Consider the following 17,748-nt stretch of genomic DNA (forward strand, 5'->3'; position numbering starts at 1 on the left):
AGTTTCCCGGTTCACATTTCAGCTTAGAAATTAACAGAAATACATAATGATTTATTTTATTTAAAAAAAAAAAAACAGAGTGAAGTATGGTAAAATATGGTATTATATCCGATTGTTTGTCAGCATTCGAGATTCAATTATAATAAATTAATTAAAAATATATTTTTTAAATTATATCTTTGAATGATAAATTTTCATTTATAGGCGAGATATGTGCTTCTGAGACAGATAACGATAGTTATACATTTTAGATTTTACAAACAAATGCATGTAAATACAATAATTGCTATCTAATTTTAAGCAACTTTCGGGTTGTGGGAATGGGAATGGGCTGGATCCAAAAAATGAAGAACTTCGTTGGGCTTATAGAGATCATAGAGAGTCGTAACTAGATCCGTATGTTGTGTTTAGTTGGGCCTCAGAATGATGCTTTATACGACTAAATGGCCTAACCTCATTTTTGGCCCAAAATTTATTTTTTATTACTAATTATATAAAATAATAAAACCCTCTCATCTTATCTTATACTAGCATATTTGTACACACGATGTGTGTGACGAAAAATTATTTTCTTATTATACTTAATTTCAATAAAAAATCTAATAAATTTATAGTAAAAAAAATAAATTTTTTTGGGTTAAGAATGGTAACCATAAGAAGTAGTTAAAGCATCATTGCTTCTAGTAGATATTTCTCGCTCCATTAAATTTTTCAAATAATTTAAAATTTGAAAATAGATAAATAAATAAAAATTATTATTAATTTTGTGTGGTCATACCAAGAGACCAAACAATTTCTGTAAAGCCTTCTCACTTAATCATTGCTTCTAATGATATGTTATTTTTAGTGAATATTAGTAGGGGTAATTTGGTCTAACCATTAAAATAACAAAAAAAAGGTTACTCTAACATCCTATTGCATTATAATATTGTATAGATGTATGTATATATATATACAATAATACGAGTAGACGACGTGCATGTGTTATTGTGTCATATAATAATTAACTCGTTGAATTTATAAGTTCTTAGATCTTCTGAATCTCATCATCCTTCTCTTTTTTTATGTAGATTTTTTTTTGGAATGATAAAAAAGAATTTTGTTGTTGTGAATGATAAATATATGTTTAAGTAACTATTTTATAAACATATTTTATATTTAATAAGTAACATGTTTCCACCTACCACCGTTTGCTTTTAATTTTTTATTAATATCAAAAAACACATATCAACTATTTTTTAAAAATTTTATTTGAAGAATATTTTTCAAAAGAGTTTTACGAAAATCTTTTTCAAACACATATTTTAATTTTTTGCATTTATAAAACACTAAAAATATTTTTAAAATATTTATCCAAATCAAGTAACCTCCCCGGTTTTTCTAGTGAATGCTACTCAAGTGAATCGACCGCGGACCCGATCAATAAACGAATTGTTTTAAAGAATAATACCCGGTCAATATTGTGAAATTGCCAAATTTTAATTATGATTTTATGAATAAAAAAATGTTTCGATTTATCTTTAAAACTTGGCCCATGTCCAAATTGGAATTGGATCCTCTGCAGTGGGGACTCCCACATCACCATATGCTGTGGTATTAATTTTGGTAACAAAATTAATTTGTGGTAATTGTTTGAGATTTGGTTTTGATCATTTTTTTTATGTTCCCACGTTTGAAAATTTTAATGATTTGTTTTTCTAAATTTAAAATTTGTTTTACTTTATTACTTTGTATTATTATGTAGATTGATACTTAATTTTTATTTCTTAGAATAATAATTAATGATGATAAAATTACAAATAAAAAGTAGTATTATTATTTTTTTGCTAATGTAAAATAATAGTGATTTGATGAAATTGAAAACTAAAAAACGTGTACTTGTGGGAAAAAAACTTATAACAATAATTTTATAAATTTAACCGAAATTCAATATCTCAAAAATTTGTCCTTCAACTATTTTTTATTTATTTAATTTTTTTAAGTCAAAATAATTAGAAATTGTTAAATAATAAATTTTTTGAGGATCAAATTAAAGCTTACAATATTTAAATTTTAAATCATTAATTTAACTTAATAGAAATAAATTATATATATTAATATAAATATATATTAGTTCATATAAAATAAATTTTAAAAAAATTAATATTAAATTTACCCGTAAATTAATTTTTTAATGTCATGCTAATCCTTAATTTATCAATTGTAATATTCTATCAACTTAGTAATATAATTTTTGTTACTAATCTCCATATACTAAATTAAAAATTTGAATAATAAATCATTTAAATTATCAGATGTGGAAACATAAAAAATGTTAATAAAACCAAATTTTAAACATTTGCCATAAATTAATTTTGTTACCAAAATTACTATACCACAGCATATGGTGCTGTGGTAGCCCCACTGTAGAGGATTTAAGTCCGTCTGAATTACATTAGTTTTTCTACCTGTTTTTCTCCCCATTAATTAAATTCTTGAATTTCTCCCCGTTGATTAGACTTATAGTAGCAATCATCAATCACTTCGTGCCATAAGGGCATCCACAGTGGGAGCTCTTTCGAGCTCCCACTATCCCACGTGGAGCAATTGAAAAAGCTTCTCCCACAAAGGGCGTTCTGACTGTTCCGAGCGCCCTTTGCATTTTACTTTTTTTTTATTAATTATTTAATAATATATATTATTACCGTTAATATGTATATACATATACATATATTTATTTATTTGTTTGTTTGTCTTGTCTTTTTTTTAAATTTTTAGACCGTTGTTTTTTTGTTTTTATTGTTGAATTTTTGTTAATTTTTTATAATATTTTAATTAAATTAGTCGTTGAAGTATTTCCTATAAATACACATGAAGTCTTCTAATTCTCACTCATCTTATAATTATTTTTTGTATTTACATTTATTTAGAATGTCTCAAAATCCAAATTCCTCTAGGAGATCTATTTTGCATAGTTTCTGGAAAAATGAATTACAAGTAAATGAGAAAGATGAATTAGATCAAATGACATTGATGCTACTCGAGCATGAAGAAATGATGCTTCAGCTACATGAAAGTTCTTCCAGTGGAACACAAAGGAGAAGGTATTTCAACCGAGAACGTGAAAGCGGACACGATCGCCTCTTCCATGATTACTTCTCTGATGAGCCAGTATATCCCGATGATATATTTCGATGCAGATTCCGAATGCGAAGAGAATTATTTCTTCGCATAGTTAATGCTTTGCAAAATCATTCAGAATATTTTCAATTGAGGAGAGATGCAACAGGAAGAAAAGGTTTGTCGCCACTTCAAAAATGTACCACAGCTATCCGTCAATTGGCCTATGGAGCCCCTGCCGATCATTATGATGAGTATCTACGGGTTGCCGAAACAACTGTCATAGAATGTTTGTTCAACTTCTGTCGATGTGTGATTGAAGTATTTGGGGACACATATTTGAGAAGACCCAACAATAGTGATATCCAACGTTTGTTTGAAATGCACGAACAAAGACATGGTTTCCCTGGAATGTTGGGTAGTCTTGATTGTATGCATTGGGAATGGAGAAATTGTCCAGTGGCGTGGAAAGGCCAGTTTACTCGAGGCGATCATGGCGTTCCAACAATTGTGCTTGAAGCGGTTGCATCGGCGGACTTGTGGATATGGCATGCATTTTTTGGGATCGCAGGTTCGCGTAATGATATCAATGTGCTTAATGAATCACCTTTGTTCAATACTGTCTTACAGGGAAATGCACCACATGTAAATTTCATGGTGAATGGGTCACAATATACAAAAGGATACTATCTAACCGATGGGATTTATCCCGAATGGGCAACTTTTGTCAAGAGTTTTTCATGTCCTGAGGATCCCAAAAGAAAGATGTTCAAAGAAAGACAGGAATCTGCAAGAAAAGATATTGAACGAGCATTTGGAGTGCTCCAATCTCGTTGGGCAATGATCAGAGGTCCGGGAGGATTTTGGTACAAGAATAACTTGAGAGATATAATATATACATGCATTATATTGCACAATATGATTATTAAAGATGAAGGAGATGCAACACTCAATTGGTTAGACGATGAAGAAAATCCACCAGCACAAATATTTCAAGGATCTACCCAAGAATTTCAAGAATACCTTCGAAGAAATAGCGAGTTACGTGATATCCAAGTGCATCATCAACTTCGAGCGGACTTGGTTGAGCATATCTGGGCACACCACGATATCAATCCGTAAAACAAGCATATATTATGTATGTTTTGGTTGTTTTTAATATTTCTTTAATTTTCACATGTCGTAGTATCTATTGGTATATTATGTAAACGAAATTTTAATTATTATTATTAACGTTAAATATATGTTATTATATATTATATATTGCACATACACTTTCCCACCGTTTCTTTCTTCTTCTTTTGTTTTTGTCTTTTTTTGTGTCGATTATTGTGTCCGTGACTTTTTTTTTGAGATAATATATTTTATATTATTTAATATTATATATATACGTTATGCAGACACATGTGCTACATTTTGTTTCTTTTGTTTTTATTATCTACATGTATAGTTAAAAAATATATAAACTTGATTTGTCGATAAAATTTTCCTATAAATACACAGAACATTGTCATACAATTCTGTAACACACAAAATCACTAGAATCACTCCATCAATTTATCGGAAATGGATGCAAATTTTTTTGGATTTTTCGAAAACTCTGTGAATTCTGATGCCGAAAAAAATACATCAGAAAATTATCAGAGTCGTCCTAATAGCCAATTTATTTCTCCATCACAATACCCTCACAATATTCAAAATATTTCACAATATCCACTTAATTTTCAAAGTTCTCAAAGTTTGCCTACTTTTCCGAGCAATGTTCGCCCTCAAGCTCCATTTTATGCGTGTCCACCTGAATATTGGCAAGCCATGTGTAGTCAATTTGCAATGTCAGCCCCTACTTATTCATTTTCTCCACAACAACCACCGATCATACCTTCGAATGAATCAAGGAATACAGATGCATACAAAGAACCCGCAACACCATCCTCGATTCCAGGTTCTCAATTTCCTACTTTTTCAACACAACTAGGACTCGACAACATTGTTTTCGATAAAGAACATGAAATGGATGGAAAACGAGCACCTTGGTCAGTTGATGAAGACATGCTCCTTGCAAGGTCATGGGTCACTATTAGCACCGACCTAATTATCGGTAATGACCAGAAAGATCATGCATTCTGGAAACGAATTACAAACTACTACAACAAACATCGTGCTACCGGATCTAAGGAGAGAGACTGGAAGAAGGTAAAATCACATTTCTATTTATTTCATCCTTTGGTGAATGAGTTTTCTGGTGTATACAATAATTTATACAATAATCGTCCGAGCGGATGGAGCGATGAGGATGTACTTGTCAAAGCTCATGAAATTTGGAAGACAAATCATAACAGTAAGCCTTTCAAATATGAACATGTATGGAGAATTCTTAGAGAGTGTGAAAAATATGCTCCACAACATCGTCATGCTAATAAGAAGGCTCGAACCTCTGAGTCGGAGGGACATACAACCTCATCCAATCCGGATACGAGCGTTGACGTAGATGACTGTGAAGTTCGTCTTCGTCCAATGGGACAGAAAGCTGCAAAAAGGACGGGCAAAATGAAAGCTGTAAATGCCGAAAAATGGGAAGAGAAAATGGACCTTAGGTGGCAAAAGTTGGAAGAACTTCACATGGAGAAAATAGAACTTCAAAAAAATAAAGTGGCGACTCGAGAGGCTGAGACACTTCATAAGGATTATGAAATCCTTATGAAAGATACTAATGACATGACACCGGAACAACTTAACATACATCTCAAAATATGCGCAAAGCTTAAAAGGAAGCATGAAATAGAGTAGATGTATTTTAGTTATTTTTAATCTTGGTTCTAATTTATGTATCTCTTATTATCTACTGAAGCATTATGTAATCTAAATTTTAATTATTAATTAATGTTGAATATTTTCACTATCATATATGGAATATTATGAACTATTTGTAATAAATAAATATATAAAATAAATTGCTAGTTATTTTTTTAACATAAAAATCTGTATGTAACGTTACAAAATTTTGAAATTGAATTTAAATTATATTTATTTTTTTATTAATTAAATTATTAAATATTTATAAAAAAAATATATTTATTTTCTTTAACTATAAAAAAATTTACAAGTTCATTAATAAAATTAAACTATTTATATAAATTATGTATATATAAATATGTAAAATAAATTGATTGTTGATATATTTGAATTGAGTGTGGGGTCCATAAAAAAGTTGTTTGAGTTTTTTGTTATAGTGGAGATTTGAATGAGATTTTTGGTTTTTGATGTGACGGAGTGGGGACCATAAAAGAGTGGTGATAGGGGTGTTACCATTGTGGATGCCCTAAATAAGGCCTTAGTTTCCCTTCATTGAACAATAAAGAGAGTCCCCCACATCAACCAACTCTCACGTACATCAAACTTGACAAGAGAATGGCCATTTTCACTCTTGCATTAGCCGTTATACTTGTCCTTGGTCCGTCTACCATGTTAGAATCGTCTCCTTCAAGCTTGATCACAGACAAAGAAGCCCTGCTTTCTTTCAAGTTCAGTGTTCTTGTAGAACCCGAACGACCAAATCCTCTGTCAACTTGGGAACAAGATCTGTCCCCTTGTAACTGGAGCGGTGTTTCTTGTAATAAACTCAGCCAACGCGTCGTTGGCCTTCAACTTTCCGGCCTCGGAATGGCAGGCTCCATAAGCCCTTACATCGGCAATCTCTCATTTCTAAGGTCACTTGAGTTGCAAAACAACCAGTTGACAGGAAAACTTCCTCATCAGGTGGCCAACCTGTTTCGCTTTCGAACTTTGAACGTGAGTTTCAACAGGTTGGAAGGAGCCATGCCTTCAAACTTGCAGAGAGCTAAGAGTGATATATTTGACTCGAAATCAAATCTCAAGAATGATTCCAGAAGACACCAGCAATCTCATGCAGCTGCAAGTTCTGAATCTTGCAAGAAACCAGCTTTCGGGTTATCTTCCATCATCTTTAGCAAACATTTCATCTCTTGTGTTTTTGAACTTAGGCACGAATAGATTCAACGGTCCGATACCTAATGATTTGTCACGTCTAGCGAACTTGGAAGTTCTTGATATCACCATTAATAATCTCTCTGGCACTGTTCCTCCCTCCATATACAACATTTCTTCACTTGTAGATTTGGCTTTAGCTTCAAACAATTTGTGGGGAGATCTACCTGGAGACGTTGGATAGACATTGCCAAACCTTTTAAACTTCAATTTCTGCATCAATAAATTCACAGGGAACATTCCATGGTCCCTGCAAAACCTCACAAACATACAGATCATTCGTATGGCAGACAACCGTTTGCACGGGACTATACCCCCTGGACTTGGAAACCTCCAAAAGCTGAAAATGTACAACATAGGCTTCAATAACATTGTCAATTCCAACAAAGAGGGACTTGGTTTTCTTGAATTGTTATCAAATAGTACCCAACTGGACTTCCTTGCCTTTGATTTCAATCTTCTGGAGGGCGTGATTCCCACGTCCATCGGTAATGTTTCGAAGGTTCTGACAAAGTTATACATGGGTGGAAATACTATATACGGCACTATACCCTCTTCCATTGGTGACTTGACGGGCTTGGAACTGCTAAGTTTGATGAACAACCATGTTTCCGGTGAAATCCCAGAAGTGATCGGGCAATTAAAGGAGTTGAGAGTACTTACATTAGCTGAAAATAGATTGTCTGGAGGCATTCCAGATTCTATAGGCAATATCCGACTGTTAACAGAGATTGATCTGTCAAAGAATCAGTTGATTGGAAGCATACCAGTCACATTTGGGAACCTCCAAAGTTTAATTTCCATGGACTTGTCATATAATCAGCTCAATGGAAGCATACCGAAAGATATTGTTAGTCTCTCCAAGTTGAGTATTTTTCTTAATCTTTCTGATAATCAACTCACTGGTACTCTACCAGAACAAATTGGGCCTCTTGAGAATATCATGGAAATCATATTTTCTGAAAATAACTTGTCTGGAAATGTTAGGAATCAATCTTTAAGTTGGTTATCGAGAATTTACCAAGCAAACGAAACACACATATAAGAACAATAATCCCAGAAAGCAGATAAAACCAAAGATCAATCAACCAACTCACGCGAAAGCGATTAAACGATGCAAATATTTACGTGGTTCGATAATGAATTTGCCTACGTCCACGGGAGAGCAACACAACACTTTTATTAATCACCAACAAAACAATCCAAGCTCAAGAACAGAGCTTATTACAGAGATGGACTCAGACAAACTATCAAGCTAGATACAGACACGATTCAAGCTATTGATACTTGAATCTTCCCGTCACAATCTACGCTTAGTTTTCTCCTCCAAAATCTCTTCTTCTTCTCTCTCAATATATTCTGAAGAATTTAGATTTTTTGTTATTCTCGTTGCGGCCAGCTTCCATCTACTTATATAGAAAATTAGACCGACTTTCATCTTGGGCTTTAGGTCAACAGTAACTTACGACCCAAATATAAAGTCAACCTGGTCCAGCCGATAAGCCTTCATTCATCAGTCTGATCTGCCCTCGTATTTCGATCTGCATCGATCTGCCTGCAAGCTTCTAGCTTTACGGAAACTTCATCTGACTTCTAACCAAGTCACAATACTCGAGCAATCTATCTGCATGAACTCATCCGAAGACTCATCTGACCATCACATCGATCTGATCCTAGTATACGATCTGGGCCATGAACTCATCTGAACACCGAGCTCATCTGATCTGTACTATTCGATCCGATCTCTTCTCTATTCTCATTCAATATGATAGAAGCATACTTCAACAATCTCCACCTTGATTCTTTCAGGTTGAATGCTGCTCTCCATCCTAGCCTCCTTGGCTAATTTCTAATCACCGCATTAACTAAGTCCAAACATTTCTTGAACTTAGCATACGGCAGTGACTTCGTCATAGCATCTACAGGGTTTTCTTCTGATGCTATCTTCACAAGGATCACATCTCCTTTTTCAATCACACACTACGAAAAAAAAGGTGAAAGACAACGCTTTTTCCGCGTTGTTAATGTCACCAAAAAAGTGTTGTCGTAGCCAGTGTTGTAAAAGACCAAGCTCAAAGACAACGCGGAAAAAGCGTTGTCGTTTTGGGCAAAGACAATGCATAAAAAGCGTTGTCGTTTCTGAAAAATACAACGCGTAAAAAACGTTGTCGTTCCTGGTAAAGACAACGCATAAAAAGCGTTGTCATTTCATAAAAAACGTTGTCGTTCCTGGTAAAGACAACACATAAAAAAGTGTTGTCTTTTTTTAAATAAAAAACAAAAAAAAATTAAATCACAAATTTTTAATATTATAAATTACTCAAAATTCAAAAATTTCTACAATAAAATTTAATATACAATCTTCCAATATTATATATCATTCAAATATAAAAAATTAATCGAATTAAAAATTAATGAACACTAAGAAAAAAATATGCATTAATCTTGAAAAACTTTGATTCCTCACTTCAGCACATGTTAGCATCCCGAACTTTCATAAAAGTCGCAACAATCTCTTTTACTTTAATTTGTATCTTCATACTGTAAATTATTAAAAATAAAAACAAACTTAAACAAATATGAATAGTTTAAAATGAAAAGTAAAGTTAAACACATATTTATCAGTAAAAGAACATGAACTACGAATGACAAAATTATCACTAAACGATTGAAATTATCAAATGAACTACGAATTACAAAATGCCACATATGTACATGACTCATGATGAATGTAATTCTTATATATAAAAAAATTTATTAACAACATTAAGCCCTTCACCTTGGACAATATAAATTCATCAATCCACCGATTGCAGTCAACATAATTAGTGTGTACTGATGCAATAAATATCTGAAACACAAATTTTGATTCGGATCAGTGGGAAATATAACTCACTCCAGCTACCTGACATTCAAGGTAAAAAAAAGGAGAAAAGGAACGAGAAGAAAAACTACTTACAAGGAACTGTACATATTTAGTGGGAAACATGGAATGTAGGTCTATCCAAGTAAATGATTTCTCTACGTTCGTCCAAAATTCTGAATCAAATTCAATTTATGTCAGCTACCATCTGTCCAGGTAGAATCATGTTACTGTTATACACAAATCCCAATTATTGGAATTAATGAAGAAGCATAAATTTTATTGATGAAATGGAAAATCAAAACTATGATAAAATATAAATAAATTAAAATGAAATTCCTCTATTTTTAAATTTAAGTGCTCGAGAGCTTGATACATGCACAAAGATATTTTGAAATTTTAGCAAAAATTTCTCTACATCTTGGCAGAAATTTTAATTACTCTTACCTTCAATGACCAGATTTTAACATTATTTTCCATTCCACAGCTTGCAATACGATACATGTCCGAAGGGTAGAGGTCCTATAATATTCATAACAAATGAAAGGATAGATGCTCAGAGTAAGTTCTACCCGAAGGTCCTACACGATATTCAGAGCATTTTCTTACAAAAAGGCAATATAGGGAAGACAAAAGGTCGGATAGAACATACCACACTAAGAACTTCATTAATATGTCCCCCAGCAGCACCAGAAAATATCAAAATAAATATTACTGTATTGATGGAATAGATAGAAGTGAAGATTGTATGAAAAATATAGAAATTCACTAAACACAAACAAATAGCCGAATCCAAAGAAAATCCCACAGCCCATATAAATATTAATATTTTTTTAAAAAACAAAATCCATTCAATCGATAATTTTTTTACAAAATTAAAGCCAAAATTTTCAATTAAACAAATTGAATTTCCTAATAATTCCGTTTAATCGAATCAATTCTCTTGGACAATAATATTGCAAGAATCCCACTTCATGTTTAAAAGTTCAATTTATTGTTTTATGCCACCGTGATATGTCATTTGATGCTTTTTTAGTAAATAAATAATAATGATATTGCATAATGAAATCCTACAGAGTTTAAGTTTAAAAAATCAATTCAAATTGATTCATGAAAAACACTAAAAAAATAAGGTTACATCTTTAATTAAGACCCATTCACTGTAAAAGTGGATAAATTAAAATTCCTCCCCTTTAAAGAATGTCCTAAAAAGTCTGATCTCACTTCAAAATAAAATTAAAAAAATCATATTTCAAAATTATATCTTTCATTGAACAGAGTATAACACAAGATTCTGTTTGTTTTTCAAGAACTAGAGTGTGACTAGAACTTACGGTCTAAATCCTGAAAGACCAGTTACTCCATCCCTCGGCTAATTAGGTTGGACATATGAGATTTAGTAAAACAATTGAATAAATAAAAACAATACAAACAAAATACCAAAATCAAAATGCAAAGAAGAAATGGCCTAATGGTTTTGTCCCAAGCACTGGCCACCATTAGACGTCAAGCTTAGATTAAACACACTAAAGTTTTGCAATAATAAGTATAAAGAGTAGTTATGAGAATTTTCGTTCTTTAAACAACTCTCTATTCTATTACCGACAATCAAATTTTTTTGCTGCAATTGACTCCATACAAAGGCAGTCGACAGACACACAATCACCAAAACCAACAAGCACTCCCCTTCAAACCAACGCAAGAACCAACACACAAAGGAGAAGACAGACACACAATCACCAAAAACACCTAAAACCAGAAGATTTTCAAGCTAAAATACCTCTAAGCAGCAATGGAGATGTTGAGTACACTGTAAGAAGCATAAAACCAAACACTTTGCTGGCAGAAGTAAGTGACCCATGCAGCAGAAATGTAAAGAAGAAATCTACCGTAAACAATCGTAAAAACACCCCCACAAGACTCTAACAGACCACCAAAACCCACGCTCAAGAAGAAAATCGCAAAAACAAAGCAACACAAATCACGCCCTGCACAGATTTGTGCTCCTGCAAAATGGCAGCCCACAACGATTAAGCCCAAGAATAGATGGAAAAACTAGCTGATGCAGTGGAAATCAAAACCCACCCTAGTCAAAGCAATCGCATGTTGTTGTGAATAATAAAAGTTGGTGAATAATAAACGTTTTCGGGAACATTTTTTACCTCCGTCGAAACTGCCGAAACTTCCCCAACCATTCTCGAAAAGCAATCGGCACTCATAATCGTGGCCGTCTTCTTGACTCATTCCGGATGGAACTCGACCATGGAGAGTTTCAGAAGGTAAATTGATGATTTGCTGGCCATTTTTCTTCGAGCAGTAGACGAATTGAAGATTGGGATGTGACGAGGGCGGCGAATGTGGCGAAGACGGTGAGAGCTTTGATGGGGATGGAGGGTTCACTCGATTTCTTTCAGAGTGTCTGTACTGTATTTAATTTTATTTATTTATTTAGGTTTTGAACAAAGCTATAGCTATTGCTTAGAGAAGTCAAATAAAGCGTTGTAAAAGAAAAAAAAAACAAAAAAAAAAACGCTCATCCACAACGCTTTTTAAAAAGCGTTGTGGTTGACAAAAAAATGTTGTCTTTCTTAAATTTAAAAAAACAAAGACAACGTTTTCTCATAAAAGCGTTGTATTTCCTTTTTTAACAACGTTTTTTTGTAAAAAGCGTTGTCTTTCAACTGTTGTCAATGACTATTTTTGTTGTAGTGACATCTCTCACGAAATGCATCTTCACATCTATGTGTTTCGATCGTTCATAATAGACTTGGTGTTTCATCAAGTGTATTGCACTTTGATTGTCACAGTGTACTACAACTTGATCTTGTTTTACACCAAACTCCGCTATCATTCCTTTTAACCACAATCCTTCTTTTATGACCTCAGTAACAACTATGAATTCTGCCTCAGTGGTAGAAAGGGCAACCACTGACTGTAAATTTGACTTTCAGGTGATCGTTGTGCCATAAAAGGTGAACACATAACCAGTCAATGACTTTCTCGTGTCTAAGTTCCCAGCAAAATATGAATCCACATATCCAACTACCGGATCAATCCCATCTTGCTGTTTTTCAAACTTCAACCCCAACCCAGTTGAGTTTATGAGATATCGGAGAATCCACTTAAGATCTTCCCAATGATATGTTCCCGGATTAGCCATAAATCTTGACACAACACTGATTGCGTATGCCAGATCAGGCCTACTGCACACCATTCCATATATGAGACTCCCCACTCCACTAGCATATGGAATACCAACCATCTTCATCTTGTCTTCCTCACATTCAGGTGACTGATTCGCAGATAGCTTCAAATGCTGTCCCAGAGGGGTCAAGACAGATTTTGCTTGATTCATGTTATACCGCAGAACAACCTTCTTCAAATAGTTCTTCTGACTTAGAAGAATCTCCTGCCTTTTCCTGTTTCTCACTATGTCCATGCCCAGAATTCTCTTCGCCTCACCCAGAGCTTTCATCTCAAACTCTGTGTTGAGCTGTTGTTTCAAGGATGATATCTCTGTCCTACTTTTACTTGCAATTAATATATCATCAACGTAAATCAGTAGGTACAAGATAACCTGCCTTTTATCCTTCTTTAGATAGACACATCTATCATATTGGCTTCTCACAAAACCAATATCAATCATGAACTCATCAAACCTCTTGTTCCACTGCCTCGGACTCTGCTTCAGCCCATACAATGATTTTCTCAATAAGCAGACCTTGTTCTGGGTTTTCTGATGTATGAAGCCCTTTGGTTGTTCCATATAAATGGTTTCTTCCAGGTCACCGTGTAGAAATGCAGTTTTCACATCCATCTGCTCAAGCTCCAAATCGAGCTGGTTCACCAGTGCTAACATAATTCGGATGGAACAATGTTTGACCACTGGAGAATAGACCTCATTAAAATCTATCCCTTCTAATTGACCAAAACCCTTTGCAACCAATCTTGCTTTATACTTGATCTGATCTGTATCAGGAGTTCCTTCCTTCTGTTTATAGATTCACTTGCATCCCAATGTCTTTTGATGCTTCGGTCTGTCTACTAGCTTCCAGGTTTGATTCTTCTCAAGTGAGTTCATCTCTTCATTCATAGCTTCAATCCACTTGTTTTTCTGTTTACTCGCCATAGCTTCATCATAAGTATTTGGCTCTGAATGCTCTACCTCCTCAGCTACTTTAAGTGCATACCAAGCCAGATCAGCTTCACCAAACCTCTTAGGAGCTCTGATCTCCCTTCTGGTTCTGTCCCTTGCAAGATTGTAAGTGCTCAAATCCTCTGTTTGATCTCTTGCTGTCACAATCTCATCTTGCATCTCTTCTGACCCTTCATCTGGCACAGAAGACTCCACCTCAATCGGTAGTTTATCATTCACACTGATCTGATTGTCCTTTCCATCTGTATTCATTTTATATCCCAGTTTGGATTCATCAAACTTCACATCCCTGGTGTTGAAGCACTTTGGACCTCTTGATTACAGGTTCCAAACCTTATAACCCTTCACACCATCCGGATACCCAATGAATATACATCTGACTGCCCTTGCTTCCAACTTGTCATGTTTCAGATGAGCATATGCAAGACATCCGAATACCCTCAAGTTTGAGTAGTCTGCAGGTGTTCCATTCCACTTTTCCATTGGTGTCTTGAAACCAATCGCACTGGATGGACACCTATTGACCAAATAGCACGCAGTAGATAATGCTTCTTCCAGAAAGACTTAGGAAGAGAAACATTGATCAACATACATCTGACCCTTTCCAGAAGAGTTCTGTTCATTCTCTCTGCCAGGCCATTTTGCTGTGGCGTTCCTGCCACTGTTATGTGTCTGGTAATGCCTTTCTCCTTGCATAGCTTGACAAAGTTATTTGATAAGTATCCCAGCCCATTATCTGTTCTCAGGTGTTTAACTCTTCGATCACTCTTGTTCTCAACTGCCAGCAGCCATTCTCTAAACTTGTCATATGCTTCATCCTTAGTCTTTACTTAAATATTCTCCAAGTCATCCAATATCTTGGTGAATTCTTTGATCTGGTCTTCAAGGTTCTTCTCATCCTTGATCACAAAGGAATACAATCTCTATTTCATGTACAGACGGTTAGCCAGGGATTTCGTCATGTATAGATTCTCAAGTTTAAGCCACACAGCCGTTGCAGATTCTTCTTTGGCCACCTCCCGAAGAGGTCTATCACCCAGACAGAGAATAATTGCACTGTGTACTTTTTCGAGCAATTCATCCTTGTTCTTTATCTCATCAGACATCTCCTCCTCCTTCTTAAGAGCTTCTACCAATCCTTGTTGTATCAGGATTGCACACATCTTAATTCTTCAGAGCGAGAAATCGTTCTTGCCCGTAAACTTCTCAATATCAAACTTCATTGATACCACCATCTTTGTTTAGTTTCCCACAGACGGCGCCACTTGTTAGGAATCAATCTTTAATTTGGTTATCGAGAATTCACCAAGCAAACGAAACACACAGATAAGAACAATAATCTCAGAAAGCAGATAAAACCAACGCACACAGATCAATCAACCAATTCACGCGAAAGCGATTAAACGACACAAGTATTTACGTGGTTCGACAATGAATTTGCCTACGTCCACGGGAGAGCAACACAACACTTTTATTAATCACCAACTAAACAACTCAAGCTCAAGAACAGAGCTTATTACAGAGATGGACTCAGACAAACTATCAAGCTAGATACAGACACGATTCAAGCTATTGATACTTGAATCTTCCCGTCACAATCTACGCTTAGTTTTCTCCTCCGAAATCTCTTCTTCTTCTCTCTCAATATATTCTGAAGAATTTAGATTTTCTGTTATTCTCGTTGCGGCCAGCTTCCATCTGCTTATATAGAGAATTAGACCGACTTTCATCTTGGGCTTTAGGTCAACAGTAACTTACGACCCAAATATAAAGTCAACCTGGTCCAACCCGATAAGCCTTCATTCATCAGTCTGATCTGCCCTCGTATTTCGATCTGCATCGATCTGCCTGCAAGCTTCCAGCTTTACGGAAACTTCATCTGACTTCTAACCAAGTCACAATACTCGAGCAATTTATCTGCATGAACTCATCCGAAGATTCATCTGACCATCACATCGATCTGATCCCAGTATACGATCTGGGCCATGAACTCATCTGAACACCGAGATCATCTGATCTGTACTATTCGATCCGATCTCTTCTCTATTCTCATTCAATATGATAGAAGCATACTTCAACAGGAAACATTCCCGAGTCAATTCGGAACTGCAAGAGCTTGGAGAAGTTAGTGCTTGCCAGAAACGCGATTTCAGGGCCAATTCCAGGTTCGTTGGGTGATGTCAAGGGGTTGGTAACTCTTGATTTCTCTTCAAACCAGCTCTCTGGTGAGATACCATTTGAGCTACAAGATTTGTTGTCTTTACAGTTCTTGAATCTTTCTTTCAATAACTTGGAAGGACAAGTCCCCGCCGGTGGGATATTTGCAGACCCCTCAAAAGTTCACTTGGAAGCAACAGAAACCTCTGTTCAGATTTGTCATGCAGGATTTCACGTGGTCGTGGAAGACGACTGACCATTGTGATCTATATCATAATAACTAGCATTGCAATTGCATTATCTCTCTGTTTTGCATTTGTTTGGCTTTATTTCTTTCAAAAAGGCAAAGGGATGAGTGAGATGACAATCGAGGGCTCATTTGAATCCTTAAATGGACAGCATGATATGATATCTTACAGAAAACTTCGCCTCGCCACCGATGATTTCAGTGGAGAAAACCTGATTGGGAGTGGGAGTTTTGGATGTGTTTACAGGGGAATTCTAGAAGGAGCAGTTGTGGCAGTTAAGGTTCTTGATATCACAATTGCTGAATCAAGAAAGTGCTTCCTAGCAGAATGTGACGCTTTAAAACATTTGAGGCATCGAAATCTCGTCAAACTTGTAACTATATGCTCCAGCATAGACACCAAGAATGAGGAGTTTCTTGCTCTGGTGCTCCAATTCATGAGCAATGGGAGCTTGGATGATTGGATTAGAGGAAAGCGAAGGAATGCAAACGGGGCTGGGTTAAGTGCGCTCGAAAGACTGAGATGTGCTATTGGAATCGCATCTGCCATCGATTACATGCACAATGAAACCGAAGTCCCCATTGTGCACTGTGATTTGAAGCCATGCAATGTTCTTATGGACACAGATATGACTCCAAAGGTTGCATATTTTGGCCTTGCCAAGTTACTAGTGTTGAACGAAAATCAATCTTCTTTAAGTTTTACACATACCCTCAAAGGCTCCATCGGCTACATACCCCCAGGCAAGTTTTTGTGGGTTGAAACACAATAAATATCGATCACAATTGTTTGTAATTCTTGCACTAATTTTCACAGAATATGGAAATGGAGAAAAACCATCGACTGCTGGGGATGTGTACAGCTTTGGCATTCTTCTGCTGGAGCTCTTCACTGTAAAGAGCCCTACGGATGAGATATTCACCGGAGGTTTAACTTTAAAGAGCTGGGTGAAAAGTGAGTTTCCGACCCAAGTGGAGAAAGTATTGGACGCTAATTTAGTTAAAGAAATGAATGGCATTTGGGATTGGGAAGACGAGGGAGAATACAGAGGTAAGCTAGAAGAAGAAGAAGAAGATTGCATGGCCAGAGTGTTTGGGGTTGGCCTTTCTTGTACTGCTGATGCTCCTGAGCTTCGGATCGGCATAAGAGATGCTCTCTGCAAGCTGCACAGTGCTGAAAAAACCCTTCTTCAATATGGAAATTTGTGCGTGATTGATTAA

General features: G+C 35.3%; 1 protein-coding gene and 1 pseudogene across 1 annotated transcript; both read left to right on the top strand.

Moving 5' to 3' along the window:
• The first annotated feature begins 4,665 nt into the window (after window positions 1–4,665).
• On the top strand, window positions 4,666–5,886 carry LOC140861944 (glutathione S-transferase T2-like). Its single transcript, XM_073264943.1, has one exon. The coding sequence runs from the start codon at window positions 4,666–4,668 to the stop codon at window positions 5,884–5,886; it is 1,221 nt and encodes a 406-aa protein (XP_073121044.1).
• Window positions 5,887–6,507: 621 nt separating this feature from the next.
• On the top strand, window positions 6,508–17,748 carry LOC140861945 (uncharacterized; annotated as a pseudogene).

This window comes from Henckelia pumila, chromosome 4 (assembly GCF_033568475.1).
Source record: "Henckelia pumila isolate YLH828 chromosome 4, ASM3356847v2, whole genome shotgun sequence".
In the NCBI taxonomy this organism is placed as follows: Eukaryota; Viridiplantae; Streptophyta; class Magnoliopsida; order Lamiales; family Gesneriaceae; genus Henckelia; species Henckelia pumila.